The sequence below is a fragment of the Notamacropus eugenii genome, chromosome 1, assembly GCF_028372415.1.
Source record: "Notamacropus eugenii isolate mMacEug1 chromosome 1, mMacEug1.pri_v2, whole genome shotgun sequence".
Taxonomy (NCBI): Eukaryota; Metazoa; Chordata; class Mammalia; order Diprotodontia; family Macropodidae; genus Notamacropus; species Notamacropus eugenii.
Genome location: NC_092872.1, coordinates 143,375,191 through 143,401,249, shown reverse-complemented (window position 1 = coordinate 143,401,249; position 26,059 = coordinate 143,375,191). Strand labels below are relative to the sequence as shown.

At 36.5% G+C, this 26,059-nt stretch overlaps 1 protein-coding gene across 6 annotated transcripts in view; it reads right to left on the bottom strand.

Annotated features, from left to right (window-relative positions):
• The window catches only part of WDR72 (WD repeat domain 72), a 302,488-nt gene that overhangs the window by 79,430 nt on the left and 196,999 nt on the right, over positions 1–26,059 (bottom strand). For 5 of the 6 annotated variants that reach the window (XM_072616144.1, XM_072616164.1, XM_072616155.1 and 2 more), the window contains one exon: positions 9,634–9,823. In XM_072616144.1, the coding sequence (XP_072472245.1) occupies positions 9,634–9,823 (190 nt within the window). Of the gene's footprint in view, positions 1–9,633; positions 9,824–26,059 lie in introns of those variants that run through there. The other variant, XM_072616190.1, reaches the window with a different exon arrangement.

The following is a 26,059-nucleotide window of genomic DNA, read 5'->3' as shown; positions in this document are numbered from 1 at the left end:
TTGAAAGGAGCACGAAACCACTAAAATAGAACTCCGGAGGACCTCCACGAGAGACACGCAGAGGATTGCTACAGGAAGCACAGCTTTATCTTCGGCTAATTTGTGAACTCTAACAAAAAACATCCAAAAAAGCACTATTGGAAGGAGGGCCCTTCTCCGCATCCTCTATCTAGTGCCAAGTGTACTCCTCCCTTCTTTAATCCCTACCTCTGCTCTAGTCCCTTTTTCCTACAATGAGCTTCACTACTTTTTTGGTGGTGTGGTCATTCTTTCTCCCAAGCTCTTTAAAGCCCTGAGTCCCTCCTTTTAGTCTTCATCCTGACTGGACAGGCTACCTTGACAGTTTTCAGTAGGACCTGGTGACCAAATGCAGGTTTGAATTATATCTCATGTAATATAATGCTGTGTCACTCAGTTATGGGCTGAATTCATTTATAGAAGGGTTGGCAAGTATGTTATGCCGAGGTGCTCGGATTGTGTTGCTCCTTGTTTCCATCAACTAGGACAATTTATAGTGCCCAGCCTTCTCCTGTTCTCTTCCAACCCACCTCTCCCCTACTTTGAATGAAACATTGGAACACTTCAATAAAGACCAATGTGTTTTGGATAGATTACTTGGGCCATCTCTTCTTGTAGACTAGGCCCTGGAATGATTCAAAGTATCAGAACCTGCGGGTGGAGCTACTGGAAACAACCAGGAAAGACTTGAGGGGCTGGAGCAGGGGAAGTGTGGGTGGAATGTAAGAATGCATAGAAAGAAAGCGGAAGAAACGAAGTGGCATAGAGTAGTGCTATGGAGTTGGAGATGGAAGAGCCAGATTAAACCTCTGAAGAACTACTTCCCTAAAGGCAATAAAAGGAGAACCTGACCATTCTCTAGTTCCCCCAACACACCACACAGACACATAGGGAGGTCAGAGATTCCAAATATAAAGGGTAATTCCTGGCATGATCTTCTCTCTTATGAGCTTAAGGGTACCACCATTTTTTCCCCCTTTGGCTTCTCTTTCCCTCTTTTAAGACTTTCCTAAATAAAAGAGTAGGGGGAAGGCTGTGGAAAGCAAAAGTATATTTAAAGGCTCACAAAGAACATAAACAGCCTTTATCCCTCTTAGCACTAGTTCACATTGATTCATTTTTAAAATTTTTATTTATCTTATTTTTAATTTATGGAATAAAACAAGCATTTTTATAACACAGTATAATAAAAATATGATTGCACATGAAACTGTAATTCTCTTATGTGTAACGTATTATTCCTTTTAAATATATTAATAGTTATCATGTAAATTTCTTTTTTTTTCCTTCCCCCCTACCCTAGAGATGGCTCCCATTAGATACGTGTGTGTGTGTGTGTGTGTATGAGATCATTTTATACATACTTCTACCTATCAGTTCTTTCTCTGGATCCAGGCAGAACCTTCCCTCATATGTATTTGTAGTTAATTTGGGTATTTATAACAGTAAAAATAAGCAACTCATTCACTCAAAGTTGGTCTTAAAACAATATTGTTGTTACTGTATACAATGTATTCTTGGTTTTACTCATTCCAATTGGAAAAAGAAGTCCATGTTGATTCTGATTAGATTTGACACACTACCATCTTTATTTTTCAAGGAGGACGAGGGTTGAAAAAGAAGGGAAAGAGGTAAGGAAAAGATTCAGGGGAAGATAGATCAATGACAAATGTCCTGAGTTATTAGTGATGCTATATGTGTGGCTTTGTGGGAATTGCTATTGTGGGTAAACACACTACTTGTGCATATGGTAAGGTCGCTCCTGTCTTTGTTGATTTCCTATGCAACTTACAGTCTTAGAGAATTTCCTTGGGTCTGAAGAGTTAAGTGACTTACTCAGAGTCTTACAAACAGTACGTGTTAGAAGCAGGGCTCCAACCAAGGTCTTCTTGACTCACAGGCAGATCCTTTATTCATTATACCATGCTGCTTTTCCTTACTACACAAATAGAGGGAAAAGTAGAGAAGTGGAGGGTACTCCAGAAGAATACGGAAAGCCAGGTTTTGGTAATTCTCTTTATGTACAGAATCACGGAATCACAGAACCTTACAAGTGGAAGTGACATTAGAATTCACCTAATCTAACTGCTTTGTTTTAAGGATGACAAAATAGTTCTAATGATATGAAGCAACTCACTCCATGCTACATACATAAGGATTTAGTGGCAGAGCTACCAGAGGGTCTCCAGATTCTTGGGCTTTCAAGGACTCCATGACACTGACTAAGGATGCCAATCTAGTTATAGGAAAGTTCAGTTATTTCCTTTCCTTTTGTTTCTTTCATGAGTTTTGTCATTAAAAATACAGATCACACTGAGAGAAATACAAAAAAATTATGCTCATCTAAATCCTGTTATCATTTTTAATGTTTTGTGTTTAAAGTCTAAAAGGTGCTCAATGGAAACTTAGATAACATTTGTGAACAAAGTCCAACTGGAAGTTTCATAACATGAAAAAGTAGATTCACCATTGCCTTGTCTAGGGGAATTTGGATGAATCTGAATAAATTTGTATTCTGATTGTTAGAAAAGGGGGAACCAAGCTGGTGTCTAAATGAAATATTCAATCATCCTCCAGGTTTCAAGATGTTCAAAAGATATATTTTAATTATCTGTACAGCTGTCAGAGAACACAGGACTCCTGGTTGAAAAGAGAAAGATCTAAATCTTAAAGAAAGCAGAATTATTTTTTAGTACAAAAAAAAAAATGCGAGTAGACATTTTGGCCAAATTGGCACTGGAAATGAATCAACAATCACATGGACTATTCCAACAGGAAAAAAACCCTAAAATCTTCTGTGACCATAAAGATCAACTCTCTGGCCTTTCTTAATCAGGCAGGGAGACCTCACAGAGGGTGGGGGAAGACTCATTTACCATAGAAAAAGACCATCACAGAAGGGTTTCCCCAGTGAGGTATTCAACTAAGTGTAAAATGCTTTCCTGAACCAGACAGATTTCCTTCTGAAAAGCCCAGCAGGCAGAGGAAGTCTGCCCTGAGACCTTCTGCCAGAGAAGGCCTCAGGACTTTTTCTAGTGAAGAGATGTTTTCCATTGATTTACTACAAATGTAGGGGTTTGTTTCGCCATTTAAAAAAGGCATTTTGTCATCAGTTCATTTTGTAGATAAAAGACTTTGAAAACTTTGTATGCAATAAAAAAAGATTATTTGCAATGCCCCTATTTGATACATCATCTACACTCCAACACAGTTTAACTCGAAATTTAAATTCAACCGATAATTCCAAAGTGACAGTTTTATCTGCAAAGTCTCCATTTCTACCACGACCAATTTATTTAATGGAAGATTTTAGAGCACTTCCTTAAACTGATTCCAAACAGCTAGTGAAAAAAATAGTGGAGGGGGATAACTTTCAAATGCATTTTAAAACAAAAACCATTACAGTTTTCGCACATGCTAAATCTTAGCCTTAAAGTTATTGGAAACTAAACTGAATCTCTCAATTCCACCTTAGGAAGGATTTGTAAATGATAACCATGTAGGCATTATAAACAAACAAACAAAAAACATAGCCACAGGCAAAAACAACAACCTTACAACTTACACATAAATCAACAATATAGATATGACAATAGCTACAAAAATATGGCTCCTAGGAGGCAAGTATTCCAAACAAACATACCGGGGAGACAGTATGGCAAAACGTCTGGAGTCTGCTCTCTAGAGAACTGAGCTTGGTGTGAACGACACCTAGATTCAAATTCTGTCTTTATTACTTACTTGTTGTGTACTGTAAGCAAAACATTTAAGGCTTAATTTCTTCATCTGTTTCACAAGAGAACTGAGAGGTTCAAACGAAAACACACACATATACATACATATATGTACATACATACATACATGTATGTGCATGTGCACCTTTGCAAGCTTTAAAATGTACAAATGTCAGGTGTTTTTATTAAAGGTAAACATTTGAAAGCAAAATTAATATACTTCATAATTTATAAATCTAAAACATGCCATAAGATGAGTCATATTGTCCCACAGTGCCTAATTTCCCAGTCTGTTGCAACTGATTATGCTCATTTAAGAATTAAATTATTTGTAAAGCCTTCCAAAATTATTTAACCTCTTATATTTTTATATAGATTTATTATATTATATATTATATTTATATATAATATATTATATAGTATATAGATTTAGTTTCTTCATCTTTTAGGTCAGAGGCCATAAGATTTTTTTCTCTCATATCTATATTTTATCTTAGTGTACAGCACACAGTTGGCGCTTAATAAATGCTTATTGAATTGAAATGAAACCATGAAGTAAGAGGGATGGACAAGATGATCTCTAAGATATAAATCTAGCTCTAAATCTATGAGAAAAAAAAAACATGTCTAGCAAACAAATTTAAAAAGGGGTGGGGAGCTGACATGGTTAGCATTCAAAATACAATCTAGCATCACTCATTCTTTGGTGTTAGCTATTTATGAGCTATGTAAGTAGAGCAAGAATTCAAACACAGTTCTTCCATAATATATTGATGCTTTGGGTCAAATTTTGAAATTGTGACCTATCTTTTGCACTATTTCTATTTTGGTACACTGCATAATTGAGATGGTAAAACTAAAGAACACTATACATGGATCACAAAACCTAAGTTGTAGTTTTAGCTATATGACCGTGGGTAAAACACATAGCATCTCATAGAATAATAATGCCCTCCTAACCTTAACACAGGATTGCAGTGAGGATCAAGTAAGATAATATATATGAAGGTATTTCTCTAAAAACCTTTAATGCATTATTACAACACTGAAAAGTTATAGTTATTACTAATATTATAAAATTTAAGCAGCTTTCGAAATGAAGATGTAATCAAAGATGTGGAATTAAATGTTTAACAATCAACTTTCTAAAAATGCAACATGTACTTTTAAATTTAATCTGCATTATTAACATTTTCTCCATTAATTTCTTAAAACTAAACAATTGGCAAACCAATAAATCAAGCCCTGATTTACAGTGTTTGCAAAAGTTTACACTGAAAATTTAACAACTGGCTTTCACTGAGTTATTCTGACATAGCTTCAGAACACCCAAGAACAAAACCTTTCTTTGCTCTCTTCCACACAACTGGGAAATTGAATGCATTACAGGGAGGTAATTAATCAACATGTAATTCAGTCAGTACTGCCATTATTACTGGGAAGGAAGAAATCATCTCCCCAGTGGCATTTATTTACCATGTCTATGACTTTAAGCTGGAAACTTTTAAGCTGAAATACTCATTTCTTCCTGACCACCAGTCCCCTACATCTGAAGGCTCACCCTACTAAAATGTAAGCTCCTTGAGATCAGGGATTACTTTACTTTTCTATTTGTATCACCAGCTCTTAGCTTAGTGTTTTGACAATAAAAAGCACTTAATAATTTTTTTTAATTTGTTCAATTAAAAAGCAAAATCAAAGCGATTTTAAAGACTAATCAAAGGATAACACAACTAAGAATGAGAAAAGGCCTACTGTGAAAGAGGGCTTGTAGTGAAATAATACATTTGGTTGCCCAACTCTACTTGGACAAATCTAGATGGAATGTGAAATTGAATACAGAAAACGTCTCCATTGCTAGAAAAAAACAAGACAAAATTTTAAAAAGCATGATCTTCCCTTAGTCCTCTATCAAGTATACTTGAATAAATCCATATTTTGCCAATGGTACACTTATAGCATTTCACTGGAAGTCTAAATGTCTTCTCTTTGGGGCAGCTAGGTGGTGCAGTGGATAGAGCACCAGCGCAGGAGTCAGGAGGACCTAAGTTCAAATCTCACCTCAGACACTTGACACTCACTAGCTGTGTGACCTTGGGCAAGTCACTTAACCCCAATTGCCTCATTCTGAGTCATCTCCAGTCATCTTGATGAATATCTGGTCACTGGATTCAGATAGCTCTGGAGGAGAAGTGAGGCTGGCAACCTGCACAGCCCTTCCTTACTCAAAAAAAAAAAACAAACCAAAGTCAAGTGCAAGTCATGTCATCATTTCTCTGATGGCATGGTCTTTTTTGGCAATGAAGGACAAACACAAATGTCTTTCCTATGTGAAACTCCTAGTTTTCTCAATGGAAAGGTTTTAAAATTGGGGCTAACATACTAGACTCCTTCCAAAGAGATTTTAAAAAGTATAATTGATATTTTATAAAAATTCCTTATCAGCTTACTTATCTGCCCCAGGTAAAAATAATTGAAAATATTACTGATAATAGGGAAAGGGATTTATTTAGGAAATAAATTAATTTTAATGTTTCAAAAATTTTATCAAGTCAAATTATTTAAATAACAAACTTATGTATTTATTAAAAGGAAGCATTTATTAAGTGCCTACTGTATGCCAGGGACTACACTAGGTACTTTTACCATTTGATCCTCACAACTCTGCAAAATAGGTGGTATTATTATCTCCATTTTAATGTTGAGGAAACTGAAAAGAGAAAGATTAAGTGTCTTTTTACATTTAGAAAGTACAGTAATATAAATTATTTCATTTGTATTTTTAACTGATGAGAAAATTGAGACTCATAGATTTACTCAGCCAAGATCATACAATAAGTACCAAAACTAAGACTCAAATATATGCTTTTGACTTCAGAACCCATATTTGATTTCACAGTTGCAGGTACATGGTTTCTAAAGGGTTTGTAGATGGCAAATATTAATAGTAATCTTACTCGAGAGTTTTCATTTTAACACACATATAAACACATACACATAAACCTGCTTTAAATTCTTTTTCAGATTTCCCTTTCTCACCAAAATACTGCATCTCCTACCACTGTAACTACAGGATAATTTAACACTTGAGCATACCTCAGAACAAGACCCAGGAAAGTAGTGCAATAGTGGACAGAAGGCTTAGGATGGCTGAATTTCATGGAACCAATGGAATTGTTCTTTGAAGGACTATGAACAGAGTGGAGGGCAATGTGACAGAAGACCTTTGAGTTTTCATCGTTGGACCAAGTCCAAGGATACCAAAATAGAGGACAACTCCCCCCCTGAGATATGCAGATATCAAATTATAGGGAAAAGATCAGCCCCTGACAGGGTCCTAACCAGAATCTACCCAACATGAATGAAAATTAACTATCTACAGCAACTACATCCTACAAGTACTCCACACTCCAGGGTGACTTTTAATAGCTTTACCCTTTGAGATTAAGGTGCCTATGTCGGAGGCAATATGACAGAGAGACAAAAAGTACTGCCTCTAGTAGCAGAGGCTGTGGTGTGATTTTCAGTCATGTCCATTTCCTTGTGACCCTGTTTGGGTTTGTTTGGTTGTTTTGTTTTTTGGCAAAGATACTAGAGAGGTTTGTCATTTCCTTTCCTGGATCATTTTAGAGATGAGGAAACTGAGGCAAAGAATATTAAGTGACTTTCCCAGGGTCACACAGCTCATAAATGTCTGAGGCCGGATTTGAATTCATGCAGATGAGTCTTTCTGACTGCTGCTCCATCCACTGAGGCAGAGGACCTGGGTTCAAATCCCACCTATGCCACTTACTACTTACTACCGTATCATTGCTTGGAAAACTAAAAAAAAGGAGCCATCTTTAAGAAAACTGGACTTATTAGTAACAACTTTATGAGGAAATGGTAGAAAATACAAAACATTACTACAGCTTACAAAATTTAGTACCTAATGGATACCTGCAAAAATAAAATCAAGGGGCTAGGAACAAATGCTAAAAGTTCACTATTTTTCATGAACAGATTACAACACCCCCACTACAAATAAAACCCTTACAATATTATTGATAATTTAAAAAATAAACTGTATTAGAACAAAAGCATCATCATAGACAAAATTGTTAGTTTACATTTTAAAAACGTTTATGGAAGTTGCCATAGAATTCATATAACCTTCAAATTGCATGAATTGAAAAGCTCTTTAAAAATAAATGAAAACCAGTGTAATAAGGTAAAACTCATATCATCCCCATCACACTGTCTGCTACTTCAGTTGCCCCCAAAATACTTTCAGTAACTCGATGGAAGACGAGCTTGTAGCCCAACACAAAAAGCAAACATTTTATCCATCTTCCCAACAGTCTGATAAATATTAAAGACAGGTGGGAGAGCAACTTGTCCCAGGACAACTTTTATTCGGACTCTAACAATTTAACAATAACAACTCACATTTGTATAACACTTTTATGTTTGCAAAGTGTTTTATACACATTATCTCAAAACGAATCTGGGAAGTGCTATTATTATCCCCATTGCACAGATAATAAATGCTCAGAGATATTAAATGACTTGATGGAGTCATAAAACTAGGAAAAGTTTGAGACTGGATTAAATCCCATATCTTCTTAACTCCATATTTCCTGCTTTAAGCACATGCCACATGAATACTCTTCCTCTCTTTGCTCTTGCTCTGCACTCACCAAGCAAACTCTTAGTACCAGTTTAGTTTCTCAAATAGGTTTTCTGTAGTGGAAAACAGGGTCAGCAGCCAACATGAATATTCCAATCTGCTTGGTAACTATAGTTTTCATTGTAAATTATAATCATGAGCCATAAAATAGTTGGGTTACTGGGAATTAATTCATTAGGGTTCAAATGCCACAGATGAACCAGTAAAAATACAATTTTAGAGCCTAAACATCTCTAGACACTAAGGATGTGAATCCGCTGAGGTACTAAACCTGAAACAGTCACTTGTCCTTAACTACATTTAACGAAATAGGAATCATGAACTCAAATTAATAACCTTACTTAAAAATGCAATATACTCATCAGAGGAAAATATACTTTCATTTGTGATACTTTTTCAAAGGTTTAATATTTTTAATATATTAGCATCCTTCTTAGTTCTAGATAAAGAGGATGCCATTTTTCTTTTTTATTCATAGTATCACTGATAATTTTCACATATTGGAAATAAGCATGTGGTAACAAATTTTCATTACAGACACACACTCAATCAGATTGTAAATTAGTTGCTTTTGTGAAGCCTCACTGATAAGACAGAAAGGAAAATTTAGGTCACTTCATTTACAAGACTCATCTAATGGGCTAAAAACATGAATATCATTCCATAACATAAATTCAGTTTCCCTCTGGTCCAACTATAAACATTAGCACCATTAAAAAGTTATGATGACAAAGTTTGTTGTAAAACGGAATGATCTAACTGTAAAACTAGATTAATTTCCAAATCATATTCTTGTTGCTAAAAAAAAAAGAAACATAACACAAGGTCATTATTAAGATATAAAATGGAAGCATTTAGTGCCTACTGTATGAGAATGAAATTTTCAATAGCAAAAAAATAAATTTTAATTGCATCTGTGAACGAAAACATGATTTCTGATTGTACTTTAACTTTCTGCTTTACGTTTTACTCAAAATTGAGATATGATACACTGTTTCTTACTGAAAATATGCAGTGAGGGAAGATAATAATGGAATTTGGAAGTCTTTACAACTTTGACAATTGTAAGAGAAAATTGATAGCCAGATAGGTCAGAAACAGGGCACTTGGCTTGAGTCTTTCCAAAATGATATATTATGAACACATTCTCAACACGTTCTAAGTAGTAGAAAAGTTCCGACGTAAGAATATGCCAATAAATTTTGCACTTACTTTGCAAAGGAATGTTTTTAACGCATTGTAACTCTAGCTGTTCTGACTGTTCATTCTCTGGCAGTGTCTCCATCTCTCCATTTCCATTGTCTACCATGGACAGTGGTGGGTGGTTGATGGATATCTTTCTTAAGGTTTTCATATAGTGTTGAACTTCAGCCAGAAGAACAGCCTGTATTGCTTCAATGACCTGTTCAAATAAAATTCAAAGGAAAATAAATAATATTTTTATATGATTATTTTTAAAGGATTTTGATGGTGATATCTGGCAAGCACCAAATTATGAGATTTCATTTTGAAACCTGAGTTAAATTGGTGTGGTCAAAAATAATGCTTTCAAACGTATTAAATAATTGAATTATTTCACACATGGAAAGTAAGTATATTGTGCAACTTGTTAACTTTTTTAAGAAAGCATGATATCCCTTAGATCCTTGATGCATGAAGCTACAGAAAAATAATAAAGGGGCTACTCATATTTACCAGATAAATAGGCTAATTCTATGTTCAAGAAAATGAAAGAAATAGATCCAAAATTTTCTTGCAGGTAAACATTATGGCGTAATCCATAAAATGGTGTACAGCTTTTTAAAGAAGCATCTTGGATAGTCTAAGTTATATGAGTGGAAAAGCTGTAATCACTGTATTTTAATAGAATTTTGAATATAAGATTTTCTTGGTGATGTTTCTATGGTACTTAAAACCACAGTTCCAACTCTTTGTGTATATGTATTTATGTGTTGCTACACATGCTGTAAGCTAGTAGATTTAAAGTTAGACAGTACTGCTCACTTTCCCCCTCCCCACAATAACCCAACAACAGCAACTTTCGTTCATGAGGAAACTAAGGGCCAGAATGGTGGAAAATAATTTAGGACTATAAGATTATAGCTCTGGAGCTGCAAGGAAACTTGTGGCCATCTAGTCCAACATTCACATTTTACAGATGATGGAGCCAAGGGCTAAGAAACCCAAAGCCTTTTCCTAAAGTCAAACAGGTTAGTAATGATAAGACTATGTCTCAGACCCTGGTCTTCTCACTTCCCTTTCCCTCCTGGAACATACAGGACCCTTATAAAAACTTTTCTAAGGTGTTCTGAGGATTACTGGACTTTCTGTGATTTTTAGAGCTCATTTGTTCAAATCTTATACTTTTATATGTGGGGAGAGTCGGGTGCAAAAATATTACGTGACTTAAGTCCCACAGATGGTAAGTGACAAAATTGGGGTTCAAAGTCCCACTACTAATCATTAGTGTTCATATTTAAAATCATTTTGATGAAACAGTCCTGCTTATGCCCTTATGTCCATTATAGAGTGAACTCCTTGAGAGCAAATACTATATTATTTCTTTTTACCTCCAGGGTTCAGGAGAGTGCCTGGAATGTAGTAGGTGCTTGATATATGTTTAATGATCCAGACAGAGCCACACAATTGAATGGAAATATCAGAAGTGTTAAATCACAACTGCAATTTAGTATTCAGAACACAAAGGAAAATGTATAACCAATTCTAGGGGGATTGTTAATAGAATTGGGTCTTTAAAATTTTTATTCATTCATGTCCATGCAAGTAGTTCACCTTGGCTCCATACTTCAACCAAGAATCATGGACTTTATATTTCTTCCTTATACAAAATCTATTACTTCATCTTTTCTTTGAGTTTGCCCATTCTACCCAAAGTATTGCAATATGCTTGACGTCCTGGTCATGTGACAAACAAGATGGAGGACTAGACCTTTCTCTGATTCCCATGACTTCTTAAACTTCTCCAAAATGGAAATTATGTGCCAAGGATAAAACAACTTCAACATCTCTATGGTCTACAAAACTCTATAATACAAATAAAAATATTTTAAAAGATGTACTGACTGACATTTGTCTGAGCCCATTTGGCACCCCCTCCCCTATCTTGTACTAGCAGCAAGGCAAAACTAGCTGACCCAAGGAACAGACTGTGGGGCTTGAAACAAAACTCACTCTCACACCTCAGAGTCCCTTCCCTTTCTCCAGTGTCCTGGAGATCCTGAATCAGGGCTGTAGAAGTTCACTTGGGCTACAAGGTTGTAGATGCAAAAACTTTGCTGGGGCCCTGACTGTGTAGACTTCAGTGACAGCATTCTATACTGCAAAAGATCTCTGCAGAGGAGCAGCTAAACTGAGAGAAAGGGGAAGGACATGTGCCTGAGTTTGAAACAGAGTCTAATACAACCACAAACCCCTGCTCTCAGAGCCTTGATGACCCAAACTCTAAACAACAAAAGTTATTATCAGCTGCACTGGCATAGGACTAGCAGGTCAGAGAGACGCGGTATGGAGGGAATAAGATAGCACACTGTGTGGGGGATGGGAGAGTTGCATAACACTCCACTAAGCTTGAAGCAAAGAACCCAGAATCTAACTGGGGCCAGTTCTGAGCCCCCTTCCCCCAATTCAGTTGAGATAGAGACTGAGGCTAATAAATTACTCCATATGGGAAGAGGATGAGATTCATTCCCTAAGGAAATCACAACCAGAAGGGAAGGAGTCAGAATGTGAGCAATATGGGAAATAAGGGGAGGAGAAGGGAACTTTAAATTATCAAAGATCTGAGTAAGAAGGAACTTGAAGATACTGAATATAAGTGAATAAATCAACTGGGAAAACAATAATAGCAGAAGGAAATATAGCATCCAGATCTAGTAAGTGAGTTCAGGCATCTATGAATAAATACTACAAAACAAAGGAAAATGATTCAACACTTGATGAGACAGACAGAATCTGAAGAGAACATGAACACATGCTATTTCAGGGTGGTTCAAAAGAGAAAATTATGAGAGCAGAATTTATGGCCTGCCATAGTAAAAATAATGGGTAGAATTAAAAAACTGAAATCTGTGATGTCTTAATAAAGAAACAAGAGAAAATAATAGATATGAATGTAAATACACAGAAGTGAAGGACTATCTAGAAGAGAAGCAAAAAAAAAACCAAAACATTAAAAGAAAATGCACTTTTTATCCAAGCAAAGCATACTGATCTTGAAAACAGGTGTAGAGACAGCCTAAAGACTGTAGGTCTCCCAAAAGAACATGGCAAGACAAAGTGCTATATGCTTCTTGTTCTCTTGTATATGTTCCCTGATCCAACAACTACAACACATTCACATTATCTTACTGCAGATTAATTCAATTCAATTGAGTAAGTATTTATTAAGGCATTATACTAAATGCCAAAGGTATACAACCAAAACAACATTTCAGTGGAAGGAAATGATATGTATACAGATAATAAATACAAACCATATACATAGCAAATACAAATTAATTTTAAGGATACTGGAGAGGGACCTCTAAGAACTAGAAAGAACAGGAAAGAACATATACCTCCTAAATCAAGCCTTAAAGGAAATAGAGATACCAAAAGACAAAACTGAGGCAGGAGAGCACTTTAGATATGAGGAATACCCTACATAAAGACAAAGAGAAGGAAGACAGACAATCATGCACAAGTAGGTCAGTTTATCTAAAACACAAAGTGCATGATGTACAGTAATACGAATCTGAGAAGACAGGTTGGAAACAGATTGTGAAAGTTTTTAAATGACAGAGGATTATTTTATTCTAGAAAAATAGGGAGTCAATAAAGCTTCTTGAACTGGGGAATGATGTGGTCAGATCCAAGCATTAGAAACATCAATTTGACAACATTTTGGAACAGAGGAGAAAGAAAGGAGGAAGGAAAAATTAGGGGGCTATTTCAGTGGTCCAGTTGATTAGAGCCTGGGTTAAAGTGATGATTTAGAGAATGAAAAAGTGGCAGAAAAGAAATATTGAGAAGGTAGAATAACAAAGACTTTGAAAATCATTGGATGGGGCAGGGAGAGAAATGGGGGGAGAGCCAGGAAAATAAAAAATAAAAAAATCAATGATAACTTACAGGTTGTAGACCTAAGAGATTGGCAGTATGGTGGTGCTATTGACATAAATGGGGAAATTACGAGGAGAGGTAGATTAAAGGGAAAAGATAATGAGTTCCATTTTTAGATATATTCACTAAGAGTGGTCCATAGGATTTCAAGATGGAAGTATCTACCTACTAGGCAAAAGAACACATAGGAGAGATGATAACTGGATATGTAGATCTGTGAGGCATCTGTATATAGATGCCTAGAATACTCTCCCTCTTTACCTCTGTCTTAGTTAGGAAGTCCTTCTAGGTCACTTTAGCAACTGTATCTTCCCCTTCATTATTACCTTCCTTTTTCCTCTCCATTCCTCTCTCTCTCTCTTAATCTCTTTCTCTCTCTCTCTTTCTCCCTCTCTCCACACACACACACACACACATATTGAAATATATGATACCATATATACCTAGCTATTTTTGTGTTGTCTCTATTAGAATGTGAGCTTTTTGAAGGCACATACTACTATTTTTGTAACTGTCACAGTCTTTGTTGCCTTTCTTTGTATCTACAGAGTAAGAGATTGATAAATGCATGTCAATTCAGTAAAAGAAAATAAATTATAACTAGAGTGTAGAGAGGAAAGAAAAGATGGTTCAGGACAAAGTCCTGAGGTATCCTCATATATAACAGGTAGAACATGGATAATGGTCCAGCAAAGGGGACTAAAAAGGTGGTCTCACAGATAGAAGGAGATGCAGGAGAAGATAGGGGCCTTGTGTGTAGAAATATATAGGAATAGGAGGTGGTAGGGAAAAATGCCACCAGATTTAACATGACAAATCTTAGAAGGTAAGGAGTTTGGTGAATCTGAAATCTTGGGTGAATGAATGTATGTCAAATACATAAGAGGGTTGAGATAAGAGTAGAAAGGAACACTATGAACCAGGTTTTGGATTCCTTCAAAGATGAGGGAAAATGATAGTAGATAACTGCTACCTGGATGTAGACATAGTGATACAGGCGCCTGAGACAACTTAAAATTAAGAGAAGTTGCTTTCCTAGCAACAAATACTGAATCATATGGGTGGTCCCTCAGCCTTCAGCATTAACTGAAATAGGTCACTAACAAGGCAAATTACAGGAAGTCAGGAGAGTGGTTGGAGGGTGGAAAAGTTTTTGCTTAAACTAGAATATTCAAAGTTCTACTACTATTTATGTCTGCCTATGGATATGATGAGGATATTAACCATAAATTCTATCACATCATGCCATCACATAATCCTAAAATAGGATGAAAACTCATTGTAAAGGTTTTCATCACAGCATCAGCTAAGGATTGTATTTCTGTTGCCAAAAGAACAGCTAATAAACCTTGGAAAGTTGAGTACCAGCTGATGAATGTTTTTGGACACAATAATTCATAAAAAACATCTTTTAAGCTGTATATAAACTTCTGAAAATCAATATTGCTGTCATTTCTATTTTTGTATGTTCAAAACCCAGGAGAGTGACTGGTATATAACAGACCCTTAAGAAATGTTTGTTGAATGAATGAATATAGGGATTGTGAACTAACTCATTCAAATGAGTACCCACTTCAATAGGGCATAGATCCTATAAATTCATGTTATTAAAATGTATCAGATTAACAATGTTGCAAGTTTTTCTTCACCTAAATGTTGGTCCTCCTGGTTTATACTCATAGCATGGCTATCTGTTCTTATACTTTAAGGTTCGGTTATTTCATTATTATGGGCATTTCTCTACTAAAGCTAACTGTCATCCCCTTACAATGCAACAGACAATGTGGAAGAGTGACTATGGCAATAAATTAACCACTCTGTGGCCAACAAGGTTTGAAACTACAGAGTACATTAATGTAATTACAAGCTCATGGAAATTGTGTTCTCTTCTTTCTGTATAAATAATGCCATTCATCCTTTCATTTTATTAGCCAATTCTTTGGAAGCCTTTTCCTATAGAAAAACATAAACTCTGAGATAACCTTAATAGACAATGGGTTGGACAGCCCACAGGAGTGTCATGAAAAACTAAGAATTGGAGTTGGGGAAGTGGTTTTATGAGGTTTCCAAATTCCTACAGAAAGTCCCCCAAAACAGAATGAAAGAAGATCACAGTACCATATTGATATACCCAAGGAGGAGTTATTAAAAGCTTCCCTCAAGGCTTCTGCAGACCATAGGTCAAATACTCCATGATCAAAATGTCTTCTAGATTTTCTCTAACATAAACCTACCCCTCCTCCCCCATTATAGTTCCCAGGACTCTTGGAGATTCATCATAGGGCAAGGATATGTGATAAGCATTATATACAGCAAAGCTGCAAACTGGAATGGTACCCATTTGGCCCATGGCCACCTAACTACAGTGGAATGCTGATTATTTCCAGTGTTTTATACAAGTGGAAAAATTACACACTCCACTGGATAAAATATCCTAAAACATGACATTTGATTAATTAACAAAATATATGCATATGCATAATTTCCTTTACCATTTCTAATTTTTAGTTTTGTATATAATGCATTCATGAGTAAGTTGTTGAATCTTGTTTTTATCGATGCATTTAGTCATTATAAATTCCTATTACATTCATAATCAATATGAATATCATCAAAAAACAAGAAGAAGAGAAATAATAACCATGCAAAACATTAGACATTAAAAGCAGGATCGATTACATCCTCAGAGCCCTAACACTTACTAACTCAAAAGTGACTTCTGGGTGGCACCCAACCAATTGCAAATAACCTCAAAATGCAGATTGCCAGTGCAAAATCTACGCCAAGTCAATATCAAACATAGCCACTGCTAGTGAAAAAATGATTCATCTTTCAAATACATGGTGGTTCTAGAATGCTGGTTCTGATTATTAATAAGAGATATTTATGTAGAACTTTATGGTTTGAAAGGCACTTTACATATATTATTCAATTCAATACAATTTAACAAGCATTTACTAAATACCTACTAAGGGCCAGCCAATGTACTAGGCACTAGGGACACAGACAAGAGCACAAACAGTCATTACCCTTCAAAACTTTACATTTTCCTGGAAGAGCTTACATTCTTTCATTATTTCACTGGGACCTCACAACCACAATGTAAGGAAGGTGTTACATTTATTTTCAGAGGAAGAAACTGAAATACGAGAGCTGGTGACTTTCCCAGAGTTACACAGAAGTATAAGAGGTCGACTTTAAACCCAGGCTTTCCTGACTGCAAGTCCAGTACCACCAGTCTCTAAAACTATCTCCATTATTAACTGAATAGATACTAGCCTCTAGAACTGTCCTGAGGCAAAGAGAAACAAGAGGTTGTAATTAAGAACCAATAAGTTTAAAGTTAAAGGTACTGCCTCCTACACGAAGCAGTTCTGTATCTTTCCAAGTGAAAATGATCCATCCTTTCTTTGAATTTCTTATGGCATATTGTCTGGACAACTCTGTTACTTTTGCCATGATGATTCACAGCTATTTGGACCCATATTTATGCCTTGATTGGACTGAATGCTTCTTGAGACAAGTGATTGAATCTCCCCCCCTCTCTGTACACTCAGTGCCTAACACAGAGCCTGCACAAAGTGCTCAATCAATGTTTATCAAATTGAATTGGAAAGAAGGAAAGTGGTTTTCTATAGAAAACTCTGAGCTACTCTTCCTGACTTTAGGCTTTCCATATTCCAATTCTCAATATATACCATCACCACGTTAACTTCTTCTATACCACATTGATTTCACTGATTTCCTGATAAAAGTCTTTAAGAAATAATAGTTTCTTTCATCAAGCCCCTATAACAGCATCATAAAATTGGAAAACCTCAAAAGTAGTTGAGGCTTTAGAGATTATATAGTAAAACTGATGATGTCCTCTAGGGGCCTCAGAATTCATGTAGAAGAAAGCATGACATAATAGAAATAACTCTGGGAACAGAGACAGAAGACTGAAGTTTGAATGTAAAATCAAGAAGTTACTAAATACTTGTTCACATGCTAAAAGCACTTACTAGAATCCTCAGCCATTTCCTTCCCCCTGCATGCCTTGGAGAATGTAGAACGTGCCTGAAAGACTTCACTTCTTTACTGAAACTCTTGGCCTACAGACCCATTATTTCAATAAGTGAATGTCATATCTGTCTAGCTCAAACAGGCCAGCTTTAGATGCTGAGATGCAACAGAGTATGGAGCAATCCTCTGTTGCTTCTGCCTATTTTGGTCTGACAGTTAACACCAAGAAAACAGAGGTTCTCCATCAGCCAACACAGCAATATCTATGCATGGAACCATTAGTTACAGCAAATGGAGAAATTTTGAATGCTGTGGCTAAGTTCACTTATTTTTGCAGTAATACTTTTCAAGAATGTACACACAGATGATGAAGTTGACCCATGCATTGTCAGAGCTAGCTCAGTGTTTGGGAAGGCTTGTGGGAAAGAAGAGGTTTTACGCTACCTACTGAACTGAAGTTCTACAGAGCCATCATGCTGACCTCATTTTTGTATGCCTGTGAAACCCGAACTATACACCAGATGCCAGGAAACTGAATTGCTTCCATTTGCATTGTCTTGTGAAGATTCTAAAGCTAACCTAGCAAAATACGGTACCATATAGTAAGATCCTTTCTTGAGATGAATTGCCAGGCATTCAAACTCTCCTACAGAGAGTAAAACTCTGACGGGCCAGCCATATTGCTGGAATACCAAACACACATTTACTTAAAAGACTATTTTATAAAGAACTCACACAATGCAAGCTCTCATATAGATGTTAAAAGAACTGATATAAGGACACTCTCAAGGTCTCTCTGAAGAACTTTGGTATCAGCTGTAAGACATGGGAGACACTGGCACAGGACTGCCAGTAGGGCATACTCACATCAAAGAAGGCACCGTGCTCTATTAACAAAACAGAACTGCAGTATCTCAAAAGAAACATGAGATGTGCAATTTAGAGACATCTCTGACACAAATGTTCATATGGATTATCTGTGCCCAATCTGTGGTAGAAACTTCCAAGCATGTATTAGTGTGATCAGTCACAATCAGACACGTTGTACCTTGATCCCAAATCATTTTCGTCCTTTCCCTGCATGAAGAAAAACCACCACCATATAATCCTAATCTCTCTAACACATAAGGATCTTGCAAATATTGAAAATAATTAGTTTATACATATATATACATACATACGTACACATACACATATATGTATACATTTGTAAAGAGAGGAAGTATATGTTTTCTCTCTTCCAAGTTAAATATTTTCATTTCTTTCAACTAAACTTTATATTGCACTGCCACAAATCCCATTATTCTGGCCCCACTCCACTGGACAAATTCTACATGGTCAGTGTCTTTTGGGCCCTGAAATGAATATGATATTCCCCAGATGTGGTCTAAAGAGGGTAGAATTAAGTCAGACTCTGACTTGATTTATTCTAGACTCTATAATTCAGTTAATAGGGGCTAAAATAACATTAAATTCTTTGTTGTCACCATGTTCCACTCTCAAGTTTTATTGAGTTTACAATCCAATAAACGCTCAGATTTTTTTCATGGCAACTGTTGTCTAGCTGTATCTATACCCTATAATGTACTTTGAACTAAAGCATAGGACTTGATTTCTCCTTGTTATTATCCTTATTAGATATCATCTAATTGCATAATCTAATGCTTTGTGCATGGATGTTTTATAAAATCACACCATTCAGGCCTCTCCAGATTTTGTTAGCCAAATTAGGTCATCCAACATGCTAACCTTTCCCCCAATCTGGTGTTATATGCAAATTTCATAAACACATTACTAAAATTGTTATTTCCTGCATAGAATTTTTAATAAAACTTGTGATGTATATTTTGTATCACTTATTATCATCTTATATGCATTAGAGAAGTCTCCCTAACTAGATTGTGAACTCAGTAAAGAAGAATCATGCTCTTCTGTACTCCCAATAATGCCTATCAGAAAACTGAGGATGTTATGGTCACTTACTAACACATCAGCAGTTAATACACTTTTTGACTAGGTTTTCATATTTTATACTGGCTGGAAATAAGCAATCCTTCTTGGCCTTACTCTCATTACCAATCAGTAAGGAAACTTAAAGCTGCTCCATTTCTGACCTGCTCCAATTTGCCCCTCTGTAGATAGCCTGGTGTCTCCCACCCAAAAAACACAAAACTTCTGAGCACTTATATTGTACTGAACTTCAAACAGACACCCAACTGAAACTGGTGCAGCTTGCTTCAAGTAAGAACTCCTAAGCTCAAGTGATCCACTAATCTCAGTCTCCTGAGTGGCAGGCCTGACCTTACACTTAAATTTTAATTAAAAAAAAAAAAACAACAACTCAACAAACCAGGAAAACTGAATAAGCTTTGGGCAAAAAAAAATTATGTTTCTGAAAATCACAAAATTTTATAAATGGAAAAGACTTTGAACATTTCTAATTCAGCTACTCTGGCTATGAAAGAGATTGGAAGCTGACATTAATTTTTTGGCAATAAATGAAAGTGTGAAAATAATTTTAATTTGCAATGATAACACCTTAGTGCTGGATAATAAAATGCACATTAAGGGACAGGTACAGGAGAACATGTGAGTAACATAAAAACTGATCACATCTATAAAAGTATTTTCTTATTGTGTCAAAGGTAGATACTAATAGTTAAAGACACATTTCCAATGATCCTAACCAAAAAAAAAAAATTTCACTATTATAAAAGTACAAAAATAAGTTTAATGTTAAATGACAGACTACCTGATAGGAATGTGACCACAGAAATATTCCCTCTCCCCCCAAAAAATGTCTTCAAAGTCCTTTCAGAAGAATTATATCAAAGCATTAGCTTTTTCCATACATAGGTGTCCAAAGATTCAAAATAAGCTTTATACAATTCACAGCCTGGGAAGAGGCTATCACAAAACTGGATCACATATTCATTACTGGAATTACTACCGTGTTCCAGCCAAATAACATTTTGTAATGATTTTCTCTAACATCTTGGAACAACAAAGTGCCATAAAATGGCACAAGACATCATGAAGGTGTCTATAAATCTCTGCTTCCTGCCTGTCCGTCCTTGTGTGCAAAAAACATTTACACATCGCTCATTCTTACTCTGGCCTCTCGTGCTTTTCCAGGTTCTACAGTTAAGCAACATTTCTCCCAAGGGATTCTAGTCCACCATTGACACTCCGGAGTGTGAGCATATCGAATCTTAAGAGCTTCCAGTAACTTGCAATATCAAAAGAATGTAAATTGCTAGCCATTACCTCCCCATCTCTTCTCCTCTTCTCAAGGTCAGCCGTGTTTGGATGGTGGGAAAAATAACAGAGAAGTAGGTTTTTTTTCCCCTTCCTCTTTGAGTCTGATACGTGTTTCAAAAAGGAGCAGAGGGAGAGAGGTCATACTGCCCAGTCCTTCATATCCTCCACCCAAGACAACGTTCCATCTACCCTGTTCTCATATGCTCACCTTTCAACACCCCTGTTATCCATCACTTGCTCCAGGAATAGGAATCAAATGAATACTCACATTGTTTCTGGAAAGGCCATGACAATCAGCTATGTCTCCACTCTATTTCTGTGGTTCCTCAGCAAAAACGCTCTCACCTATCCACTACAGAATACAATTAAGTTCTTTTAAGGAAGGTTTGTTTTACTTTTTGTTGTTATTGCTATTTTTAAAGACTGTGTCTCCCTGTCTCAATCAGATTGGAAGTGCAGTGGTCACTCAAAGGCCCTATCCTAATGCTGATTTGCATAGAACCTCAAATCTGTTCTTTTTTTCTTTCTTTTTGTGACCTGAGCCAGATCACCACCCCTTAGGCAGCCTGGTGGCCCTCTGTTCCAGGGTTCACCATATTGGTGCTGGACTTAGTACAGATACCCAATCAGCTTTAACTTTAATGCAGTTCAAAACTCCCACACTCAAGCAACTCACCAGTATACACCTCATCAATAACAGGGACTATAGTGTCTTTTAACTTACAACCTAATACCTGACACAGAGTATGCATTTAATAAATGCTTTTTTCCCCTTAATTCCTAGAAATCAGGATGGTCTAATTGGAATCATTCTTTTCAACCTTCCCTTACAGAATGATAATAACAATAACTCATTTTTACGAATTATATTCTCTATCACATAATTACTTTAAGGGTTGTGAGATGCTTTACATATATTATCTCACTTGATTTTTACAACAACTCTACAAGTACTGTTATTATCTCCATTTTACAGTTGAGAAAAAGGGAAAGTAAGGGTCACACAGTTATGAAGTATCTTAGAAAGTACTTGAATTCAGTTCTTTCAAATTTCAGACATCATCCCCTATTACACCAGGATATTGAGATAAATATGTAATGTATGTGTATGTGTATATCTGTGCATGCACACACACACACACACACACACACACACACACACACACACACACAGTTCATTGTTACAGGGAATATAGGAGCCTCTCCTTTTACAAATGTGGAAAGGCAATTTCTCTTTAACTTATTTTCTGAGGGGATTTGAGATGTTTAATATAGAGAAAGTCAAAACATCTGCATAATTGTGATGGTCCAAATCCAGGGACACTGAAAAATTAAATGACTTGCCTGGAGTCATACAGACATTATAATTTGATTTAGTCTTTGGAGAAAATAATTTTTTAAATACCTTGGACATAACATAAGAAAAGCAGTGTGGAGATGCTGAATGAGCAGTAAATTTAGAATCAGGACCTGGGCTTGAGGTTGGCACTGCTAATTACTACTGGGGTGAAATGAGGAAGCTATCACCCTGAATTTCAGTTTCTTGAGTTTAATATTAAGGGGCTGAATGAGATAACTTTTGAGATTCCTCTAAGTTCTATATTCTATGATCACATAGGGAAAGGAAAAGAATTAGACCCATGACTTATATAAGAAACTCTCCCAAATGAGGAACTTTTCACCTTTTATGTGATTTTTTTCTAAAAAGACTTGTCAGGGCAAGAGCAAAGATGGAGTAAAAGCAGGGACTTTTCTGTACTGTCCTCCAAAGCCCTCCAAATACCAGTAAAAATGACTCTAAATAAATTCTAGTGCTACAGAACCCACAAAACAACAGAGTGAAACAAATCCCCAGCCCAAGACAACCTGGAAAGTCAGTAAGAAAGGTTTTCATACCAGATAGGCAGTGGAGCAAAGCCTAGCTTGGGTTGTAGCAGTACAAACAGGCCAGAGCAGGCCTCAGGGGACTGAATCATTGGCAGCTGTGGTGGTTTCCAGACTTCTCATCCCAAAAATACTCTGTGGGACTTGGGTAAAAGAGGAGCGTGCAGTCTGGCCATGTCCAGCCCTAAGCCCAGAGCAATGGGGGTGGTGGTGGTGGTGGTTATTAGAAGTCGCAGCAGCAGCAGGGCTGGCAGTGGTAGCAGCAGTGGCAGCAGCAACAGAGGCTGCTTAGGAGCTCTGGGCCCACAGACAATGGGGGATCAAGCAACTGATACAAAATTCCAGAAGCCTGAGAGAGTACACCCACCCCCACCCCCACTCCCACTCCCACTGCAAGCAGAGTTCTACCTTGACAAAGAGTGATTAAGTCAAGTGTTTGGCAGGGAAGATGAGTAAACATTGGAAAAGAACTCAGAATACAGAATCTTACTTTGGTGACAAGGAAGATCAGGGCATACAACTAGAGGGGGACAACAGAGTCACAGCTCCTACGTCAAAAGCCTCCAAAAGGTAAATAAAATAGTCACAAGCCATGGAGGAGCTCAAAAAGGATTCTGAAAATTAAATAGGAGAAGTAGAGGAAATATTGGAAAGGGAAATGAGACTGATGCAAGAAAATCATGAAAAATGAGTCAACAGTTTGCTAAAGAAGACCCCCAAAATATTGAAGAAAATAACACCTTGAGAATAAATGTCTTAAAAAGCAGAACTGGCCAAATGGAAAAGGAGGCCCAAAAGCTCACTGAAGAAGATAATTCCTTCAAAAACAGAAATGGAATAAATGGAAGCCAATGACTTTATGAGAAATCAAGAAATCATAAAACAAAACCAAAAGAATGAAAAAATAGAGGACAATGTGAAATATCTCATTGAACCTGGAAAAAAAAAACCACAATCAGGATAACACAGAATTTAGCAGCTCCTACACTATGGGATCAGAGGGCTTGGAATATGATATTCCAGAGGTCAAAAGATTAAAAGCAAGAATCATCTACCTAGCAAAACTGAGTATAATACTTCAGAGGAAAAAATGGAATTTCAATGAAATAGAGGATTTTCAAGCTTGAAAAAGATGAAAAGACCAGAGGTGACTTTCAAATACAAGAATCAAGAGAAGCATGAAAAGGTTAACAGGAAAGAGAAATCATAAGAGACTTATTAAAGTTGAACTGTTTACATTCCTACATGGAAAGATGTCATTTGTAACACATGAGACTTTCCTCAGTATTAGAGTAGTTGGAGGAAATAGAAAGATAGATAGATAGATAGATAGATAGATAGATAGATAGATAGACAGACAGATAGATAGACAGATAGACAAACAGACAGATAGATAGATACAGACAGACAGACAGACAGATAGATAGATAGATAGATAGATAGATAGATAGATATAGATAGAAAGATAGATAGACAGACAGATAGATAGATGATAGAAGCCCAGGGTGAGTTGAAGACGAAGGGATGATATCTAAAAATAAAATTAAGGAGTGAGAGAGGAATATATTAGGAGCAGGAGAGAGGAAGAGATAGAGTGGGGTAAGTTATCTCACACAAAAGAGGCAAGTAAAAGGTTTTAAAATGGAGGGTAAGAGAAGGGAGGTGAGAAGGAATGAGTGAACCATAATCTCATCTGATTTGCCTTAAGGAGGGAATAATATACACATTCAATTGAGTATCATACCCTACAGGAAAGTAGTGGGGAAGAGGATAATAGGGTGGGAAATGATAAAAGGGAGGGTAGCTTGAGGGAGGGGGTAGTCAGAAGCAAACACTTTTGAAAAGGGACAGGATCAAAGGGGAAAATAGAATAATTGAGGGGCAGGATAGGATGGAAGAAAATATAGTTAGTCTTTCCCAACATGACTGTTATGGAAGTGTTTTGCATAACTACACACATATAGCCTATATTGAATTGCTTGCTTTCTCATTGTGGGGTGGGTGGGGAGGGAGGAAGGGAGAGAATTTGGAACTTAAACTTTAAAAAAAATGTTAAAAAATTGTTTTTACTTGCTACTGGGAAATAAAACATACAGGCAATGGGGTATAGAAATCTACGTTGCCCTTCATAAAAGAAAAGGGGAAGGGGTTAAGGGGGTGGGGATGATACAAAGGAGGGCAGACTGGGGAAAGGGGTAATCAGAATGCATGCCATTTCAGGGTGGGGGGGAGGGGAAAGTGGGGAGAAAATTTGTAATTCAAAATCTCTTGGAAATGAACGTCAAAAACTAAAAATAAACAAATAAATAAATTTAAATCTTAAAAAAAAAAAGAATTGTCTAGAATAGTGGTTTTCAAAGTATGATCCTGGTTCCCCTGGGTATGCCCAAGATCCTTTTAAGAGGTCCTCAAGGTCAAATCTACTTTACATTAATACTAAGTTGTTTTTATTTCCAGTATAATACATGTCAAGTGATACAACCTACTTGGGGGGGAGGGTCCCTCAATAATTTTTAACAGCACAAAGGGCTGTTGAGAAATGACGGTCTGTAGCACTGAGAGATTAATCCATCTGCCCAGGGTAATATACAGTTACTATATATCAGAGACAAGCCTTAGTCTCTGGTCTTTATTTCAGCTTGCTATGCTCTTTGCCACATGAAGGCAGGTAGGTTGTGTAGTGGATAGTGCCTTGTCTGAAGTCAGCAAGACTCATTTTCCTGAGTTCAAATATATCTCAGATACTTTCTAGCTGTGTGATGCCATGTAAGTCACTTAACCTTGTTTCCCTCAGTTTTCCAAACTGTAAAATGAACTAGAGAAAAAAATGGCAAACCACACCAAGAAAACCCAAAATTGGGTCACAAAGAGTCAGATACATTTGAAAAATGACTACACAACAAGAAGAATGTCACATTGCCTCTTGATTATATAAAATACCCAATTAAATTAATTTCTACCAGATGCTTGATGTTATGTGTAGAACAAAAATATTGTTTTATTTAATAGGTGAGGAATCCAAAGCACGGATAAATTATACAACTTTCTTAGCATTGCAAAAGTCAAGGACAAGAAGGATGAGATCACAACAATGATATGGTATGCATACTGTTGGATTTCTCTGGTACAGGTGGTGAAGAGTAATGATGCAGATCAACCACTGCTCTGTGGCTTGAAGTTTTAAACAGTCTCTTGAGGCATCCAGAGGTTACACAACTAACCCAGGGATACCTGGCCAGGTAAACGGAGCTTGAACCCAGGTATTTCTGCTTCTGAAGCCAGCTCTCTATCTGTTATATGACAATGTCAACTATTTGACACTATCCAAATTTATGAGTTCCCTCAGGACAGGAATTGTTTATGCCTT